The 19,506-nt window shown below is 41.2% G+C and overlaps 3 protein-coding genes across 4 annotated transcripts in view; 1 reads left to right on the top strand and 2 right to left on the bottom strand.

Annotated features, from left to right (window-relative positions):
• Nucleotides 1-19,506, bottom strand: part of LOC135701176 (zinc finger protein 84-like) — a 271,564-nt gene that overhangs the window by 206,397 nt on the left and 45,661 nt on the right. The window lies entirely within an intron of this gene.
• On the top strand, nucleotides 3,296-5,069 carry Gmppa (GDP-mannose pyrophosphorylase A). Its single transcript, XM_065221845.1, has 5 exons — nucleotides 3,296-3,424; nucleotides 3,492-3,862; nucleotides 3,931-4,443; nucleotides 4,509-4,629; nucleotides 4,698-5,069. Exons 1-5 carry the CDS (start codon nucleotides 3,385-3,387, stop codon nucleotides 4,940-4,942), a joined length of 1,290 nt encoding a protein of 429 aa, XP_065077917.1. The 5' UTR covers nucleotides 3,296-3,384; the 3' UTR covers nucleotides 4,943-5,069.
• Nucleotides 5,071-6,328, bottom strand: LOC135701144 (zinc finger protein 234-like). 2 transcript variants are annotated; one of them, XM_065221847.1, is made up of 4 exons: nucleotides 6,270-6,328; nucleotides 6,046-6,166; nucleotides 5,391-5,982; nucleotides 5,071-5,326 (listed from the first exon to the last, which is right to left on the bottom strand). In XM_065221847.1, exons 2-4 carry the CDS (start codon nucleotides 6,152-6,154, stop codon nucleotides 5,071-5,073), a joined length of 957 nt encoding a protein of 318 aa, XP_065077919.1. In that variant the 5' UTR covers nucleotides 6,155-6,166; nucleotides 6,270-6,328. The 2 variants fall into 2 exon arrangements, with proteins under 2 accessions (XP_065077919.1, XP_065077918.1); XM_065221846.1 differs by having other exon boundaries at nucleotides 6,046-6,197; nucleotides 6,270-6,327.

Raw genomic sequence — 19,506 nt, 5'->3', positions numbered from 1 at the left:
GCGTTACCGTCGATCATGAAAATTCTGCCGGTCATCATCAAGAAGGGCATCAAGTTTCACACCCTGCTCCACATCCGTACTTCTATCATCGAGGCCCTTAGTGTGGAGGTGGAATCGCCAACCGGAAACGTCCTGTTCATAGCCGTGTATTGTCCTCGCCAGTGTGCGGCCAGCAACGGACTAAGGAAGAAATTCAACAACGACCTCATCGCTATCACTCGCACGAGCTCCCGATTCATTGTTGGGGGCGATCTGAATCTCCAATGCTGAAGCATGGCGCAACTACCAACGGAACCAGAACGGTAGCCTACTATTTGACCACTCGCAGCATGGGCTATATACAGTGCAATTTCCGGATGAACCGACATCCATCTCTCCGGCGGGAGACCCTTCCAACCTGGACTTATTCTTGACGAACTTTGGGCTACCCAAGCCGTTGGCTATCAACGATTTAAGCTCCGACCACCAACCGGCCAGTTCCAAAGAACCGAAGATCTAAGGGAGGAAACGTGAAATGGCCAATCTGAACAAGGAGATTGCTTTCAGAATGGTCTCACTCCGAAACGAAAGTTTCGTGGGCCTCGTCCAGAATCTGGATGACCGCTCCAGACCATTCTGGAAAGTTGCCAAGGTCCGAAAGACGCACCACTCAAAGATGAATATGATGACGAGCGGCTCATAATCACCCCTCAAGAGAAAGCAAATGCGATTGTTGAGCATATTTCGAAATCGCACTTGCTTGGCTCCAAAATCCACAATCCGCTCGAAGTTCAAGTTGAGCAACGCGTACTCAACTTTGATTCTTCCTCTTGTGCTATCCCTCCGGAGGATAGCCCTAATAAATAAATACCATAAACGAACGATAACCCAAATTGTTGAACTTTTCCACAAATGGTTTGGATGATACCCCAAACACGTCGTTAAGCAAAATAACCATACAAATTTTATTAGGGAGGCCCCCGGGTTTGACGGAATATTCAACTTGGTATTGAAGAAGCTGAGCACGAAAGTGTACTCGCTTTTGACTGCTATCTTCAACAGATGCTTGGAGCTGCACTACTTTCCAAGCATCTGGAAGATAGCAAAAATCATACCAATCCGCAAACCCGGTAAGGATCCATCACTACCTTCCAGCTATAGACCAATCAGCCTCCTTTCAGCGCTGAGCAAATTGTTCGAGAAACTAATTCTCAATCGTTTGCTCAAGTTTGTCGAGGAGAACAACATTCTCCTACCTGAACAGTTCGGGTTCAGGAAGAGGCACTCCACAAATCACCAGCTAGTTCGGGTGATGAATAACATTCTAAGTAACAAAGCTGTATCCAAGTCCACAGCAATGGCATTGTTAGACGTTGAGAAAGCGTTTGACAATGTCTTGCACAATGGGCTTGTATACAAGCTTTGTAACTTCAACTTTCCTTTGCATCTTGTTAAAATCAAAGGTCGTTCAGGGTATCGTTGAATGGCTGTCTTTCAAACACGTTCTCCATCCCAGCAGGAGTCCCGCAAGGCAGTCTGCTGGGCCCCTTGCTTTACAACGTTTACACTTCCGACATTCCTCCCCTCGGAGACGGTTGCGTGTTTTTCCTGTTCGCAGATGATACCGCAATAGACGTCAAAGGAAGGATGCCTCGAGAAATAACGAACAAACTTCAACGATGCCTTAACGCCTTTGCTGATTACGCCAACACGTGGAAAATTAAAATCAATCCCTCCAAATACAAGCATGTTCCTCCATCGGCAATCGCCCAAACTAAAACCGGCTCGCTCTTGTACTGTAATGATGAATGGCACAAGGGTTGAGTGGTCTGCCGAAGTAACCTATCTCGGGATGTTGTTTGACGAAAAGCTCCTATTTCGCTCGCATGTGGAGAAAACCGTAGTCAAGTGTTCCGCCTTGGTTAGGTGTCTGTATCCGCTGCTTTGCCGCAGATCCCGCCTCTCAAGGGTGAACAAACTGGCTGTCTACAAACAAATTATAGCACCTGCGGTCCTCTACGCAGCTCCGATGTGGTAATCATGTGCACAGACTCACAGTAAGAAAATCCAGGTCGCTCAGAACAGAGTGCTTAGGATGATCCTTGATCGTCCCTTTGACACAAGAATTTCAGACCTTCACCAAGAGGGGAACATTCCTAAATTAGATTTCAAAATTGATGATATTAAGACTAGGTTTGTGCAGAAATGCAATACATCAGAACATGCTTTGATAAGCAATTTGTATATAGTAGGTTAGGTGTATATGTATAGTAGTTATAGGTTAGTTGTAGTTGTAAATAGTAGTTATAAATAGTCTCATTTTTCCAATTCAAAACAAACCAATCCCACCAAGGTGGTCATACTCTAAAGCAGACCTGATAGGACTAGGAACTGTGAATAATAATAATTAAAACTTCAAAAGTACTAAAGTAGAAAAGACGCATCTGTGTCACTTGATAATTCATAAAACTGTCCGAATATTCGATCACATCCCATTTTTAAATTTATTTACCAGTCGAATTGCTTTTTGACGTAATCACCTTCCGATCAAAATAGTTTTCGATGTTACTTAAGTCACCCGATTTCTATGGAGATGCCGTTTGCCTTAAGTAACAGCACTGAGAAACCCGTGAAAAGTGTACTTTCGTCGTTTCGCTTTCTCATTATTAAAGTGAATAAATCGAACTGTTTGTTGCTAAGATGATTTCGGTGGTCCTTAAATGATGAATGGGCTGCACGTAAGGAGACGTAATTGATAATTCTCCCGAATATCCTGGTAAATACACTTTGACTTAAGTACCAATAGGGGCCACCAAACGACGTATAATAACTTTTGACTCAAAAACCAGTATTTCTTAGCATGAAAGCTAGCGATTTGCCTTTGTATGATTAAAACCCGGCTAAATATGTTAAACATTGCTATCACTATGAGATTATATGTGTTTAATTGGAAATAGGAATAATTTTTCGCAAATGTTACTTACGACATAATGAAAATTTGCTCTTGAATTGAATATTACCTGCTCCCTTCTTAATGGATCCACACACGGCGCTCATGCGCTTTACCGGCTTCCCTCTCTTCCCTCCCGATCAATCAAATAATTGTTTAGAACGGTAACCAAAATAGAACAGTTATAACTGTACCGTAAATACACAACCCCCATGAAAATGCTACAAAACGAACCAAAACCAGAAACGTCAAAGCTGGAGACGTATGTAGTGTTTTCATCATCAAATTTTTGCTGGCGGTCTTGAAAGCCGTCCAAAAGGACAACACAAAGAAAAAAAATTTGCTCCTCGTTAATTTTCCCGTTGCTCACGTTGCTCGTCATCCAGTTACGAAAACTTTCTGTAATTTAATTTATATTTCTTTTCCAAACCGTTGCCAAGTACTGCTTAGGCGAAATGCTAAAAGCAATCATTCTCATCGGAGGACCCGAAAAAGGTACGTTTGATTGAATTTCAGCAGAGCCGAAATTTTGTTTACCTTTATGCGTCATCAATGTTTTCAGGAACCCGGTTCCGCCCACTTTCGCTGGACACCCCAAAGCCGTTGTTCCCGATCGCGGGAAAGCCGGTCATTCAGCATCACGTGGAAGCCTGCGTTCGCATCAAGGAACTCAAGGAGATTCTGATCCTGGGCTTCTACCCGTCCTCGCAGATGCAACAGTTTGTCAGCAACATGCAAAATCTATATGACGTCAACATTAGGTACCTGCAGGAGTTTACCTCGCTGGGGACGGCCGGTGGCATGTATCATTTTCGAGATCAGATCCGATCCGGCAATCCGAGTGCCTTCTTCGTGCTGAACGGTGATGTGTGTGCCGATTTCCCGCTGCCACAGCTGTACGATTTTCACGTTAGCAAAGGGGAGAAGGCGCTGGTGAGAGATTCCGGAAAGTACGATTTTAAATGGGTGTGGTTTTACGTAGGGATTTTTTTTTATTTTAGGTATCGATCATGGGAACGGAAGCAACCCGACAACAAGCGGTGCACTACGGTTGCATGGTGCTGGGAAAGAACGAAGAAGTCACCCATTATGTGGAGAAACCCCGCTCATACGTGTCGACCCTGATCAACTGCGGTGTGTATGTTTGCTCGATAGAGCTGTTCTCCCGGATGGGAACCGTATTTCACTCGAAACAGTTGGACTACAATTCGCTGAACAATGGCAACGGGAAGGATTTGGGGCACATTCAGTTGGAACAGGAAATTCTTACACCACTGGCCGGAACAGGAATGATGTTTGGCCTGCCGGTGAGCAAATGGTGGTCGCAGATTAAGACCGCCGGATCGGCGATCTACGGCAACCGGCACTATTTGGCCCTGTACAAGAATACACATCCGGAACGGTTGGCCAATGCCGGCCTGAAGGCTTCGGAGCATAGCAATGGAAGTCTGGTTTGCAACATCATTCCGGACGTACACATCCACCCGACCGCGTCGGTACATCCAACGGCGACTGTAAGCGGTTTTGGACTTTCGTTGATTGCTGTTAAACTGCCTAACTAAACATGTCACTTTTCCAGCTTGGACCCAACGTATCGATAGGACCGGGAGTGGTAATCGGTCCCGGTGTTCGCATCCGCGAGTCAATCATCCTAGAAAATGCCGTCATCAAGGATCATACGCTCGTTTTGCACAGCATCGGTAATTGTCAATTCTATAAACCGTAACTCCGGATCAGCTTATCCTCATTATATTCTCCCTTACAACAGTGGGCCGTAGTTCCCAGATAGGAATGTGGGCCCGCGTCGAGGGAACTCCCAGTGATCCGGACCCAAACAAACCGTTTGCCAAGATGGAGAACCCCCCGCTGTTCAACAACGACGGCCGGCTGAACCCATCGATTACGATCCTGGGCTACTCGGTAAGCGTCCCTTCGGAAATGATCCTACTCAATTCGATCGTCCTACCGCACAAGGAACTGAGCCGAAGTTTCAAGAATGAAATAATTTTGTAACCTATTTAGTACCCGATAGTGCATTGTTTTTTATTATTATGTTGTTTTAGGATTTTAGACAAAAATCGAATTCACTCTTTCTTATTCAAGTTTGTGCCAGATGCTCTAATAAAGCGAATTTTAAATATTCAAAGCAAAAACGACAAACCACCTACCTTATTATAATTGGTGACCTCCACGAGTTGACATTTGGCTGTATGTGCCTTTAGGCTCTTTCTGTAGCTGAAACTTTGGTTGCAAACATGGCAAGCGAACAGTATCTCCCCACTATGGACCCGTTGATGAATGCGATAGCTGCGCTGATATTTGAAAAACTTGCCACATTCCATGCATTGGTAATTCTTCTCGTCTGAATGAACGCTGTAATGGGTCTGAAGAGCGCTCCTTGAAAAAAGAACTTAGATATTGAAACATGTTTATGAAACCTGAATGACTAGCTGGAATTTACCTATAATAGAAACCCTTTCCACAGGTACCGCACGCAAACTGTGGATCTCTGTGCCTAACGGCGTGTAAATTGAGGGAGCGCTGTGATCGGTACCGCTTACCACAGATGTCGCATTCGTGCTTCTTTTCCATGGGATGTTCCGAAAATTGATCCGTTTGCAAATTGGTCACCTCGAAGCAAACCTGTTCCTGTCCTGGTTCGGACACATTTACAATCAAATCCACCACCGGTTGTCTTTCGTTGCCTTGGGTAGCACTTCCCGATGGCTCATCCGCCATCAATGCTGCATCGCAGCGCATTTTGAAGTCACAGAACGCATCGAAGGCCTCCCAACATCGGTCGCAGCATTTGGAAACTTTAGTCGGGTCAACTGCCTTGGCGAGAACAAACTCCATTCTCAAACGACGGTATTCGTTATCCACGTTAGGATCCGAGGGGGGTGGCAGCTCCTTCTGGTAAACCATAGAGCAAAAGGTACACAGGTCGCCAACGATGGCGTCAGTTGCCGGTTCGGAAATAGGTTCGAATTTCGCTGTAGGCGTGTAGAGTTCCATTAGATCCTCCTTGATTGCACATTCCGGCGACCGGAGACCTACACCAGAAAAACGAATGAATTCTCCTGATTTGAAGTTTATGTAGCTTCCGGCATCCTTACCTTTTGGCAATGATTGATTCGATCGATTCGGTATGTTTTGAACCCCCTTAGCTTCTTGAATACGCTTGCGGCGCTTCTGTTGGGATTGTTTGTTTTTCAGATGGAACATGATCGGTCATTGCTGCATATTATGGCAATTGGGTCATATAATGCTTTATTATTATGTTAACATCAAACAGAATGTGAAATTATGTCAATGTTCAAATAAATAATAAATTATTTACGTTTTTCACAAAATCGTAGAAACAAACACGACTGTACACAAACGAACCTTGCAGGTCCTTTTCTTCACACTAAGAACAGACAACCCAAATGTAGGCTTATAGTTTACCCAGATAAGGCATAAACCGGTAAAATTCAGAATGATATTTTTTTATATCCGAATAAGATAACGGCGCCGGTGGTGTAGTGGTAAGCATGATTACCTCTCACCCCAGCAGGCCTGGGTTCAATCCCAGTCGGCGCCGCCGGGATGTTCTGAGGCATAACATCTCTGATCACGCCTTCCTTCGGATGGGAAGTAAAGCCGTTGGTCCCCGGTTCATGAGTTGATGGGTCGATAGGTAGGGTCCAGGTGTGGGAGCTGCCTCCCTGGCACGTCGGTAGCATTCACGGTGTTTCACGAAAACCCATTAATGGGTATAAAAATACCCATTTCCGCTAAAAGTGCTCCTCCTCATTTAATGGGTAAACTATGGTTTACTCATAAATGGATGGGTGGTCTGTCAATAAATGGGTGTTTTTTCACCCATTTTCTTATATTGTGTTTACCGTAAAATGGGTGAAAAAATACCCATTTTTACAAATGGAGGATGCAAGCGCTTGTTGATGTAAAAATGTTTTTAAAACATTGAAAATAAATGCAGGTGTTCCGCTCAAATTTTTCTCGAAACATTATAATACAAATTATCCATTGTATTGACTTATCCGTAAGCCTCTCCAACGTTTTGGATTCTAACATTTTCCGGAGGTCGTTGCTGCGGACAGTAACTGTTTGCATCGAGGTTTGCATTCCCAATGAGCCGGTGACGGAAATGAGACGATAAAATTTCGAAGTGTTTTTTCACCCATTAATGGGTAAAAAATATACCCATTATTCAACCGTGAACTGATTCTTTAAATGGGTATTTTTTCACCCATTTTATGATTTCAAAATTCCCCCATTTTTGACAGCTGCATACATGGTTTGAAAATGGGTATTTTTATACTTATTAATGGGTTTTCACGAAATACCGTGTTAGTGCTCAGCACGGAAAACAAGATCGACGGAAAAAACAAACCAAAGGAAAAAAAAAGGTTTGGCAACCCGCAATTTTGTGTTTGCTTCGAGTGACTTTTAATTTGAGCGATTATCTTTTTAACCGTTTCGATACTATTTAAAAAACCATTTTTGGCAACACTGAGTGAAGCCAGATATACTTCATTGGAGAGGATATTTTACAGAGTTTTGCAATCTGAGATTCATGCTTCCTACCACAAACGAAGTGACAGACGACTAACTGGCGAAGAAAATCAATTAAAATAATGTGGTTCGCTGTAATAGAACTTTCTTAGAAGCTTGTGCCATCAGCCACCAGATGGGCTAGTATTTTTGTTTTGATTTGAACATAGTTGATTGTGTGTGCAATATGATCTTTGACAGTGTGCAAAGAGTGTATAATCATAGAGGTAACTCTAAGACCACTGGGTCCCGAAGAAAATCATTATTATTTTTGGCTCACTCAGTACCAGAACAACGGTCCCAAGCAGTCCCAAGCTATTTCACTCACCGCTGCATGTTCTGCATGAATCCACACACCCCTGATGTTATCTGTCAAACTTTCATAGCGAATCAAAGCAAACATAGTGTAGTAATAGAATTTCAACTAAAATAGGGTACGTTAATCGTTTGCTTGGGACCAATAGGCTACTAAAGTGGTGAGCCAATTTAAAATCGTTAGTTTCGTATTGATTGTTGGTGTAATGTTGTCATTTTTTTATGCATTTCAATTTAGAGTAGAGTGAAAGAGATAGAACCAAAACATTCTAGTACATTTAGTGTTGCCATGTGGTACAATCCATTAGTAGTCTTGCCATGTGGTACAATCCAGTAGTAGTGGTATTGCCATGTCACAGACAAACAGACATAACACTCGCAAGTTGTTCATCGAACAAGCATTCAACGAACTATTTAAAAGTATCGTAGTTGGTAGTACCGCCACCTCTGGCGCGCATAGTCAATTAACTTGCGTTTGACGTTTACACACTACCGCCATCTGTTCAGCGGTGTGCCCACCACAGTGTACTCAACAGATGGCGGTAATGTTTTAACGACGATGTTTTACAGTGAGAAATATTTAATGTGTTATGTCTGTTTGTCTGTGGCCATGTGGTACACTGAAAAATTGCAATAGCAGGAGCGTCACCAAAGTTTTCGAGCTGCTCCGTCTGTCACTTCGTTTGTGCTTCCTACCCTGCATGAATGAAATCTCGATTTATTTTTGGAATGGACGTATCTGTTAACATTACTGTGGGTGAGCTACCAGTTACGCCAAACCGACGATCAAATGCATTGTTTGCAAAATCAGATACGTCCATTTTAAACGTAATCGAAAAATCTGTTATAGTAATTTTTCCCAAATTCACTATCTTGACAGATTACACCGGAAACGCCTTGATCAACTCTACAGGGCCTCTGTATCTATGTTTTTCGTTGCACTGGAGCGCATATTTCGTGAGAAAATAACAAGAATACAGCTGTTTTTTTTTTGTTTTTTTTTTCCTTGTTTTGTTTTCCGTCGATCTTGTTTTCCGTGCTGAGCACCAATGCTACCGACGCCAGCGAGGCAGCTCCCACACCTGAACCCTACCTTTCGACCCATCAACTCATGAACCGAAGACCAACGGCTTTACTTCCCTTCCGAAGGAAGGCGTGATCAGAGATGTTATGCCTCAGAACATCCCGGCGGCGCCGACTGGGATTGAACCATAGAGGTAACTCTAAGACCACTGGGTCCCGAAGAAAATCATTATTATTTTTGGCTCACTCAGTACCAGAACAACGGTCCCAAGCAGTCCCAAGCTATTTCACTCACCCCTGCATGTTCTGCATGAATCCACACACCCCTGATGTTATCTGTCAAACTTTCATAGCGAATCAAAACGAACATAGTGTAGTAATAGAATTTCAACTAGAATAGGGTACGTTAATCGTTTGCTTGGGACCAATAGGCTACTAAAGTGGTGAGCCAATTTAAAATCGTTAGTTTCGTATTGATTGTTGATTGAACCCAGGCCCATTGGGGTGTTAGAAAGCAGTCACGCTTACCACTACAACACCGAAGCCGGCTATCGCGAAGATTTCGTGTTTATTTACATTGCTCGATTGGAACCGCGTTTGACGGTTCGATTGGAACTTTTGGCTTCAGTTTTCGCGCGTCTCATCCCGCACAAACGCGAACCATAAATTGACCTTACCTAAAATGGTTAAAAATTGTTTATAATCCCTGCTAAACTTTAACTGAAATGGTTATAGAACTTTACATGAACGTTTAATGATAAAGTTTCAACCTTATGTATTATGGTTTTTTGGAACTGGACCTTACAAATAATGGGTTGTTACCATTACCATTCCAAATTCTTGTTTTCTCCATACATTTTCAGAAAGAGAACTATATAAGAACGTTTTTACTTATGATTTGAGAACATTAATGGTAATGGTTATGGTAGTCAGTAAGGTCCATTAATGGTTTTGTATTATCGCTCAACTTTACGTGGAATATATCGTGAATTGGTAATCAGTAAATTACAGGCAACCAATTCGCGATATATTCCACATAAAGTTGATCAATTTTTAACCATTTTAGGTAAGATCAATTTATGGTTCGCGTTTATGCGGGATATTAAACATCGCCTCTATTGGTGACCATTTACATTTGGAAAGGGCCAATCCTCGGGCCAATCAGCCCTCCCGAAGTTCGGTCACGCCTCGGGCCCAAGGGGAGTGGGGGGGGGGGGGGCGAGGTGTCGAATACGAACAACCGTCGCCTGCCTCGCATAACTGGTTCCAAACGTAAACAAGCCATAAGAAACCTACAGGGTTTGTTTACGATTGGAACCAATTTCATACAAGAATGATCAGTAGGCTGATTTGACAGCACGTCCCTCCCCAGTAGACAAACTGACTCTTTTGCGTTGGAAGTATTGTTATCGAAACAAGAGGAAACTTTTACAACCCAGGTGAAGTCATCCGAGGTGTAAACACAAACAAAGGTTACCAAAAAAATGCTCATTGTTCGACATCAGTGTTGCAAGCTTCACTCTGCGTAACTCTTCTATTATAAACTCTGGTCCGTTAGAAATACTCAGAGGGAGAGATGGGCGGAGAAAACAAAATACAATTCGGCCGCAGGGATTTGTACCTAAATTATCTTGCAACCCTTGCTAGAAGCTAGCATTTCACACGAGTTTCACATGACTTTTACTTTACCAACTAAGATCAATTAATCAATAGAGTTAGAATTTTGTTTTTGATTAAAAAAACTAGTTGAATTTGAGAAGCACACGAAACATAAAGGTGATTGAATTTCTATTCGATTGCAATACTCTCAAATTTAATCTAGTAAGAAAAAGAAATCATCGGAAAAATTCTAATAGGAATGTTCGATTGGCTCAGATTTTGACAGTTCATTTGGCTCAAAACATTCTCTCCGCCTATCTCTCCCTCTGAGTATTTCTAGCGTAAACCAGATAAACTAAAGTGACTAAAGTCCTCTAAGTAAAACCAAAGAAGAATACTAAGATGAAACTGTCGGAAGAAAAACTTTCTATTTAAGTGTCCTCTTTCACGGTCCCTTTCATCCAAAGAATACCCCCCTATGCAAGGTAATTTTGTGGATTTGTTGCCCCCTCGGTAGAGATGAAATTTTGCGCTTTTTTATCAAAACCTTGATCAAAACAATCATACCAAAATCCAGTGTTGGCAAAATCAGAAATCAATTGATATTTTTCCGCTCTCATGCGCTCGCAATATCACGCGTGATATTGGAACAAAATATCATGATTGATATTGCGAGACTATTCACAACGTGCAAAAATCAAGCTGAAAGTTGAATCGACCCAAAAATGATTCCGTTGCACATCGTTTTCTTAGAAAGAAAAAGTATAGTTTGCTATCTCTTTTTACTCTTCACCGATGGCAGATACGAAGTGACTGCTGCCAGCCGTTATGGAAGTTTCGATTGCATTCGGGTGTAAAGCAAAAATCATGAAACTCATTCTCACCACAGTTTGTTGAGATTTACAGCTGATGAGTTTTGTTAGCTTGATATTCCGAGCTGCGAAATCATAGCTTGCAAAATCAAGCACAGTTGTTTGTTTGTTTATTTTTGTCTACGAAAATCAAGCGTGATCTTGGGCGTTGGTGAGATTTGATTTTTTGATATTTTCCCAACACTGCCAAAATCAGAGATGTTCCATTTTTTAATTACTCGATTCACAACTAATCGATTATTTTTTGTTCGCTGTTTTTCCTACAAAGAGAGTACACCACATGTTTGAAACGATGGGTGATGATCCTCTGGAGAAGTAAATGCTTATGTCGGCATTATATAACCGATTACAAATATATTACTTTTCGGTTGGTATGGTATCCTGCACATTGTAGTCAAAATACGTATCTGTCGTGAATACGAAAATTAATTAAATGGGAGATTTTTCATTAAAATTCACGTGGAGGTATTACCAACAATCAATACGAAACTAACGATTTTAAATTGGCTCACCACTTTAGTAGCCTATTGGTCCCAAGCAAACGATTAACGTACCCTATTCTAGTTGAAATTCTATTACTACACTATGTTTGTTTTGATTCGCTATGAAAGTTTGACAGATAACATCAGGGGTGTGTGGATTCATGCAGAACATGCAGGGGTGAGTGAAATAGCTTGGGACTGCTTGGGACCGTTGTTCTGGTACTGAGTGAGCCAAAAATAATAATGATTTTCTTCGGGACCCAGTGGTCTTAGAGTTACCTCTATGGTATTACCAAGCTGGAGGCGGCCGGTTCGATTCCCGGTACAGTCGAAGGAATCTTTTGGGTTGGAAATTGTCTCGACTTCCCTGGGCATAAGAGTATCATCAACAATCAATACGAAACTAACGATTTTAAATTGGCTCACCACTTTAGTAGCCTATTGGTCCCAAGCAAACGATTAACGTACCCTATTCTAGTCGAAATTCTATTACTACACTATGTTTGTTTTGATTCGCTATGAAAGTTTGACAGATAACATCAGGGGTGTGTGGATTCATGCAGAACATGCAGGGGTGAGTGAAATAGCTTGGGACTGCTTGGGACCGTTGTTCTGGTACTGAGTGAGCCAAAAATAATAATGATTTTCTTCGGGACCCAGTGGTCTTAGAGTTACCTCTATGATACAACGATCTTATCAAGATGTTGCACTTGGTTTTTGTTTTGTCAACGTGCTCCCTGAAAAGAAGCTTTCTGTCTAGTGTTAGCCCGAGGTACACGACCTCTTTGCACCATTCCACCACTGTGCCGTTCAGGCAGATCTTGTTATTCTCCGACGGAACAACTCTAAGAGTTTTAGAGTGTGGAAAGATAATGACCTGGGTCTTTGCCGCGTTGATACGGATCTTCCAGCTGTTGAAATATTCAAACAGGACGTCCAGGCCTCTCTGAAGTTTGGCAGTCAGAGCTCCGATGACCCTACCCTTGTAGACGATGGATGTGTCATCTGCGAACAGAGACAACGATCCACCATCAGGGAGAGCCGGCATATCGGAAGTGAACAGGTTGAATAGGATGGGGCCAAGGATGCTTCCTTGTGGAACCCCGGCACCGATGTTGAAAGCATCCGATGTGATGCCATTCAGAGAGACTCGGAACGTCCTGTCTGATAGATAGTTATTTATGATCTTCTCTAGGAAGATTGGAAGACCGTACTGCTGCAATTTGAACACCAGGCCATCATGCCAGACATTGTCGAACGCTTTTTCAACGTCCAGCAACGCAATGGCAGATGTTTTCGAAACAGACTTGTTCCGTCTGAGAATGTTTGTTACTCGAGTCAGCTGGTGGACGGTCGAACGACCTTTCCGAAAACCAAACTGTTCCTCGAGTAACAAGTTGTTTTCATCGGCAGATGTTAGGAGCTGGTGGTACAGTGCTCTTTCGAACAGTTTTGATAACCCTGAGAGAAGGCTGATTGGTTGATAACTTGAAGGAGAGGACGGATCCTTCCCAGGTTTCCGGATGGATATGACTTTAGCTGCTTTCCAATACGAGGGGAAGTAGCCTAGTCTGAGGCACTGATTAAAAATCAAGATGGAAGATGGTTGTAGAATCTGGAACTCAAGTGTTTGAGTTCCAGATTCAGGATGTTGTCGAAACCTGCACTGAGATTATTAATCAAACGAATTTCATAGAAATATCGTATGATTTTTTGCGACAAGATTTTATGTTGAATTTCATACGACCGAACTATGAAGAACTGGCAGTTTTTTTTTCAATCAGCCATCGTATGATTTTTCATGCATATAACTATGAATCTCAATACAAACGAACGATAGCTATCATTGGATATTACGAACAATTTCATTTGTCATTTCGTATGAAACTCATAACGTATATGAATGAATAATATAGTTTGAGTTGATAAATTACTATATTAGTGATGGTGACGATTAGTACTTGAGTGATTTGCTTAGTTTAACGGCTTTCTAAGTCTTAATCTCTCTCTAACGACAACGATTTAAACTGCCCGACGTTTCGGCCATGGACCATGAACCAAAACCTAATCGCAGATTAAATCGTAGCCTTTAGAGTGAGATTAAGACCAACAATCAATACGAAACTAACGATTTTAAATTGGCTCACTACTTGACTAGCCTATTGGTCCCAAGCAAACGATTAACGTACCTCATTCTAGTCGAAATTCTACTACTACACAATGTTTGTTTTGATTTGCTATGAAAGTTTGACAGATAAAATGAGGGGTTATTGGATTTTCCTATGTTTCGAGGGGTGAATCGATTAGCTTGGGACCGAAGAGAGTACCAGAGTTGAGTCAAAAAGTTGATCACGTTTCTTCGCGACCTTCTGGTCTTAGAGTTACCTCTATGTTAAGACTGAGAAAGCCGTTAAACCAAGCAATTATTTATTATATTTATTATATTGAGTGAATATAAGTGAGTGAAGTGACAATAGTTATCGCGTGGTGGCGTGATACTCCACGAGGTGACTAGGATCACTTCACTAGTTACCTCACCTTACTAGTGAGTAGAATAGGCTGCTGTACAAAAAAAATGTGATTTTGGATTTTTAAGTATAGTGTTTATTCACCTAATTACATAGGGTAAACGACGGTTTTGACAATACCTTTACCTATTATCGTCTCCTCTGTAAATGAAGTCCTTGAGCACCCATTTTTTGCATAATGATACATCATGTCTCAGAGCATCGACTGGTCAAATTTGAGCACTCAACGACTTTGTTTACCCCCCTCACGATAGTATGTAAAGGTATTGCCGAAGCTGTCATTTACCCTAATTATTACATTTATTTTATTTTATCTCCTTGACAAATATTTTTAACTCTACTTGACAAACGTATACTTATTCCTAAATACAAATTGGTTATTGACATCATGTAAACTGAATGGTGGACCATCTAAGTCTTCTATGCTAACTAATAACATTGTCTTCTCTCTTTCTATTGCTTCGTATACCACATAGTGTTCTACGTAACCTTTTATTTTCCATTTTCGGCAAACTATATAAACAGTATTCTCATCATTCACACACTCTTCTATCTCAAATAGTTTTAAACTGTGCCCATCTGTTTGCGTCACAAATTGACTTCCACAAAATAGCGTTCCCTTGAATTTACAAGAATAACTGGAGCTGCGGCTGGTGTCAAAATTGATTCCGTAATTGAAGGTGATTCCGATTTCTGTAAACGAAAATAGTAAAAATAACGAATCAGCTGGGATCTTTATACTTACGATTTTTCGGGTCCTCTTGTTTGCTGATACAATCATAGAGACCGCTTCCTATTTAAATATTTTTACTGATGCATTAAATTATTAAAACAAAAATTGAATCTGACACTTACCCGATCAGGTTGTAACTTTCGGCGTGTTGATGAAGCGGATATTGGTAACGCAGAAGCAGCAGCAGCTAGTTTAGGTGTCTGCAAATGTAAATAAAAGAGTAGACTTCAATTGAACAATAAGATTTAAATGTTACTTACGGGTTTGCGCATTCTTGCGCCACGTCGTGAAACTGGATCCGCCATCTTGTGTTTTGTTGATGTTTTGATTTGCACTGTCATAATAGTGTTCATAAGATGATCGTATGATTTTTTGCCATAAGCTGCGCCAAAATAATTCATACGATGGGTTTATGAAATTTGAATGTTTTCCGTACGCTTTTTATTGTATCGAATTATGAATACCATAAATGGAGTATGAAAACATAAGATACTTATGAAATTGGTTCAGGCTTATATTTCCATGCGTTCATACGATGGGGTTTATGAAATTTGTAGAGATAATTTCCTCAGTGTGGGGCCTTCATGTTTTTAGATGATTTGATATAGGCCAACAGTTTGTCAGCCGTAATCTCGGATTCCTCGGGAAAAATGTTAGGAATCTGAAGAAGATTGGTTGCATTTTCAGCAACCTCAGATTCATGAGGGCTGATGATGTTTTGTCCGAGATTATGGGAGCTGCCCAACAAACATTTAATGTTGAATAAGAGCTTATTCAGGCAAAAACAAACTTCTTCAGCTAAAAAATAGCTTATTCAGCTGTTGATCAACTCAAACTGTTTGTTGGGTGACGAAGTGTTGACCTATCGCGGCAGCCTTCTCTTCAGGAGTTATCAGATGAACCACTGGGTCGCCGGAATGATCCAGTGTCATTGGGGGAATGGGTCTAGGCTTGTTTTTAAGAATTTTTGTAAGTATCCAGAACGGCTTAGTACAATATGGGAGAGAGCGGATCTTACTAGCAAAATCGTTATTTCTGAGATCCACCATCCTGGCCTGAATGATCTTTGTTAATCGATTACAATTGGTCTTCAAGTTAGGCAGGCCAGTACGCTGGTACTGCCTACGAATGGTGTTACGGAGTCTAATGAGATCTTTGGTAGGGCTGTTAAGGTTCAGAGTGATACTCACCTGGCTGGATACTGGCACGTGTTGTTCCCTGGCCCGGGAAATTGCCTCCTCGATGGTTTGTAGACACCGGTCAACATTTTCCGACGTTCCCGGTTGGACATCGTAGTCGATGGTTGTGTCGACGCAGTGTTGATATTGCGCCCAGTTGACTAGATGGTAGTTGCGCCGGGAAGCTTCAAATCGGTTTACCGAGGATCCAACTTCGGCCACCACCGGGTAGTGGTCCGAGCTCAGCTCCTGGAATGCCACAGGTTGCGAGACGTTGTGTCCCATGTTGCTTACGAAGATGTCGATGGTCGCATGGACCCCAGACCGACTCAACCGGGTGGGAGAGCCCGGGGCCAAGATGGTATAGTGGCCCTCTTGCAGGTCTTCATTGAGGATGATGCCGTTTCTATTGCTCCGACCGTTGCCCCAAGCTTGATGTTTTGCGTTCAGATCGCCAGCGATGATAAAGTTCCCGCTCCTCCGGGTGAGCTTGATGATGTCTTTGCGGAGGGCCACTGACAACCCGTCCCTGATGTTGGTTTGCTTGGGGCAGTAGGCCGCGATGATGGTGATTGGGCCAAGTGATGTGCTCACCTCCACTCCGATGGCTTCAATTGTTTTCAGCTGGAAGTTTGGTAGCAGCACAAAACGAAACAAAATCGAATCGAAAACTCGAGCGAAAATACGGACTGAACAGCTCGACAGTCGAGCAAAGAATGATTTGATTTCGTTTATAAATGGATTCCAGATATTTGAATAAAATTAAAGTGAGAATGATTCTAAGAGTTTATTTAGACTTGCATAAATGTACAATATTTGTTTTACTGCACACAGTTTTTTTTTCTAGCGAGCTCAGCTGTGCAAATATCGGCAAAAAAAGTTACTGAGAATGAAATGTTTGCTGAGATTCAGGTAAGCATTATCCGAGACTCAGCAATCAAATGTCACTTTTCCTGAGATCTGTGAAACTTATTTTTGCCAAGATTTGCACAGCCGAGCTCGGTAGAAAAAAATAAGTGTGCAGCATGCAACTAGGCAGTTTATAAACATCTGTTGAGGCTAATCTAGTTAATCCTCTTTCATCATGAATAGCAACAGCGACGTAATTGGGTTGGTCCCAGGGTTTTTGTTTTGTTAGTTGTGGTTTTAGATAAAATATTTTCGAGTAAACATTTGAGAAGCTCGAAGAATGTAGGGGAAAGTCAGTAATGACCTAAGAAATACTTACGGGTAGGTACTGTTGAATGAACATTTGTAGGACTGCTTACTCTCTATGTAGGTTGCTCCCCAAAGGACTGTCCAGCTTGTGCTCCTCCATGGTTTCCTCTTCCTGTATATGCGGATTATAAGATCTGGTTCTGCAGTTGACTGTATTCCAAAATAGTACTGGACTACTCAGCGTAATGCTTCCAGACGGAACCGGTCCGCTTGAATCATTTTCAACGGGGGAAAAGCACATCAACGCTACAAATAAATATTACTGAATCGAACTGTGCTATTTTATAATAACTAATCATACTTTCAACAGATATAAGAGATGTACTAGACATTTATCACAAAATGTTATCACCTAAACCTACAACAAGTTATGCGACGTCATGTATAAATAGAAATCTAAAATTGATTACTTTTTAATCATAGCGAAGGGTATACGAAGCTTAATAAACAAAAGCATAAATTTTATTCTATTTCTGATTAGTTATATTTTTGATTGTGAAACAATGCGTAGAAAAAAACTGATTTTGAATGTTTCGAAAATGCATCAAATTAAATTAAATCTTAATTTAAACTCAAGGCCATTTTTTCAAGGTCCATTTTGACTAGAAATACTCAGAGGGGGAGAGATGGGCAAAGAGAATGTTTAGAGCCGAATGAACTGCCAAAATCTGAGCCAATCAAACATTTCCATTAGAATTTGTCCGAGGATTTCCTATTCTTACTAGATTATATTTGAGAGTATTGCTATCGAACAGAAATTCAATCACCTTCATGTTTCGTGTGCTTCTCAAATTCAACTAGTGTTTGGAATCAAAAACAATATTCTAACTCTATTGATTAATTGATCTTAGTTAGTTAATTAATGGCACCAAGAAATGTGCAAAATATTGCGATGCAATCAATTATTATTTTGCACGTAAATCGAATCAAAATTAAAATTCATTGAAATGCTGGCTTCCTAAAGGGTTGCAAGATAATTTAGGTACAAATCCCTGCTGCCGAATTGTATTTTGTTTTCTCCGCCTATCTCTCCCTCTAAGTATTTCTAATTTTTTGACCAACGAAGGGGAGTGTAGACAAAATTTTACCTGAATTGAAAAAAAAACGCTTCGCAATGACTATATGCTTTCAGCTGAGCATAGCAGCATAATTGAGGGTAAACAAACCGACTCGCACACCGAGTCGATAGAGCTCCAACACTGGTGGTGATGCATCGTAAACAAGAAAAAAATCTTATTAGAAACTGAAAACAAGACCACTCTTTTTCAATACGCTAATAATTGCTTCTATAGTAAATAACAAGACTTCATAATCGAAAATACCTACCTTATTAATCTCTAAATTCCACGTGTCGCTCACGTGAACGCTTTGTTTTCAATAGGCATAGTTCCCTCTCGATGGCGCCCTGCTTACATTTGGCCTGTTTTCTTTGTTTGAAATTTCCTTCCAAGACGGAATTGACGTCGACTATGAATGGAATAGGGGGAATTATTACATATAACGATGCGCAATTATCTATTAAATTATAGTGTATTTGATATTTTCGGTTGATTTTTTATGATTTTAGCATCAATTTAGGCATCTCAAACTATGAAATTCCGTTTTAAGCGACCAGCAAGGATTTTCCCGTTACGAAGCCTTGTCGATTTTGCAGCAGCCCAAAGTTGATGCGCAATTTCATCTCTAGATGTAAACAATGCCAATATTCCCTGGAATGTAGTTGAAGTCGATCAAATTTGTAATTTTTCGGTTAATTCTGTAAGAAAAACACGATTTTTGGGGATTATTTCACCACAACTATTGCCTAACAAGTGTGAATGAATTAAAACGCATAAGGCCAAATGCTGCAACAGAGCTCCCAATATGGGTGCGTATCATGCCAATTATCTCCGTTGTTAGGGAGAAGACACATATATGAATGATGTTATAAAAAATGGGAAATATTTGTTGATGATCCTACTGAAAAAAAATTACAAGAATATTAATAGATAATTTATAATTAATTGTTTAAGATGAACCACCGTGAGCGGAGTTCGCGACCGCCAGATCAAAGTGCGTCGCGTTTGGTGTCT

This window comes from Ochlerotatus camptorhynchus, unplaced genomic scaffold (assembly GCF_037179485.1).
Source record: "Ochlerotatus camptorhynchus isolate MF236.1 unplaced genomic scaffold, CSIRO-AGI_Acam_v1.1 ptg000150l, whole genome shotgun sequence".
NCBI lineage: Eukaryota > Metazoa > Arthropoda > Insecta > Diptera > Culicidae > Ochlerotatus > Ochlerotatus camptorhynchus.
Note: the sequence above shows the minus strand (reverse complement) of the source record. Positions and strands in the feature narration are given on the sequence as shown.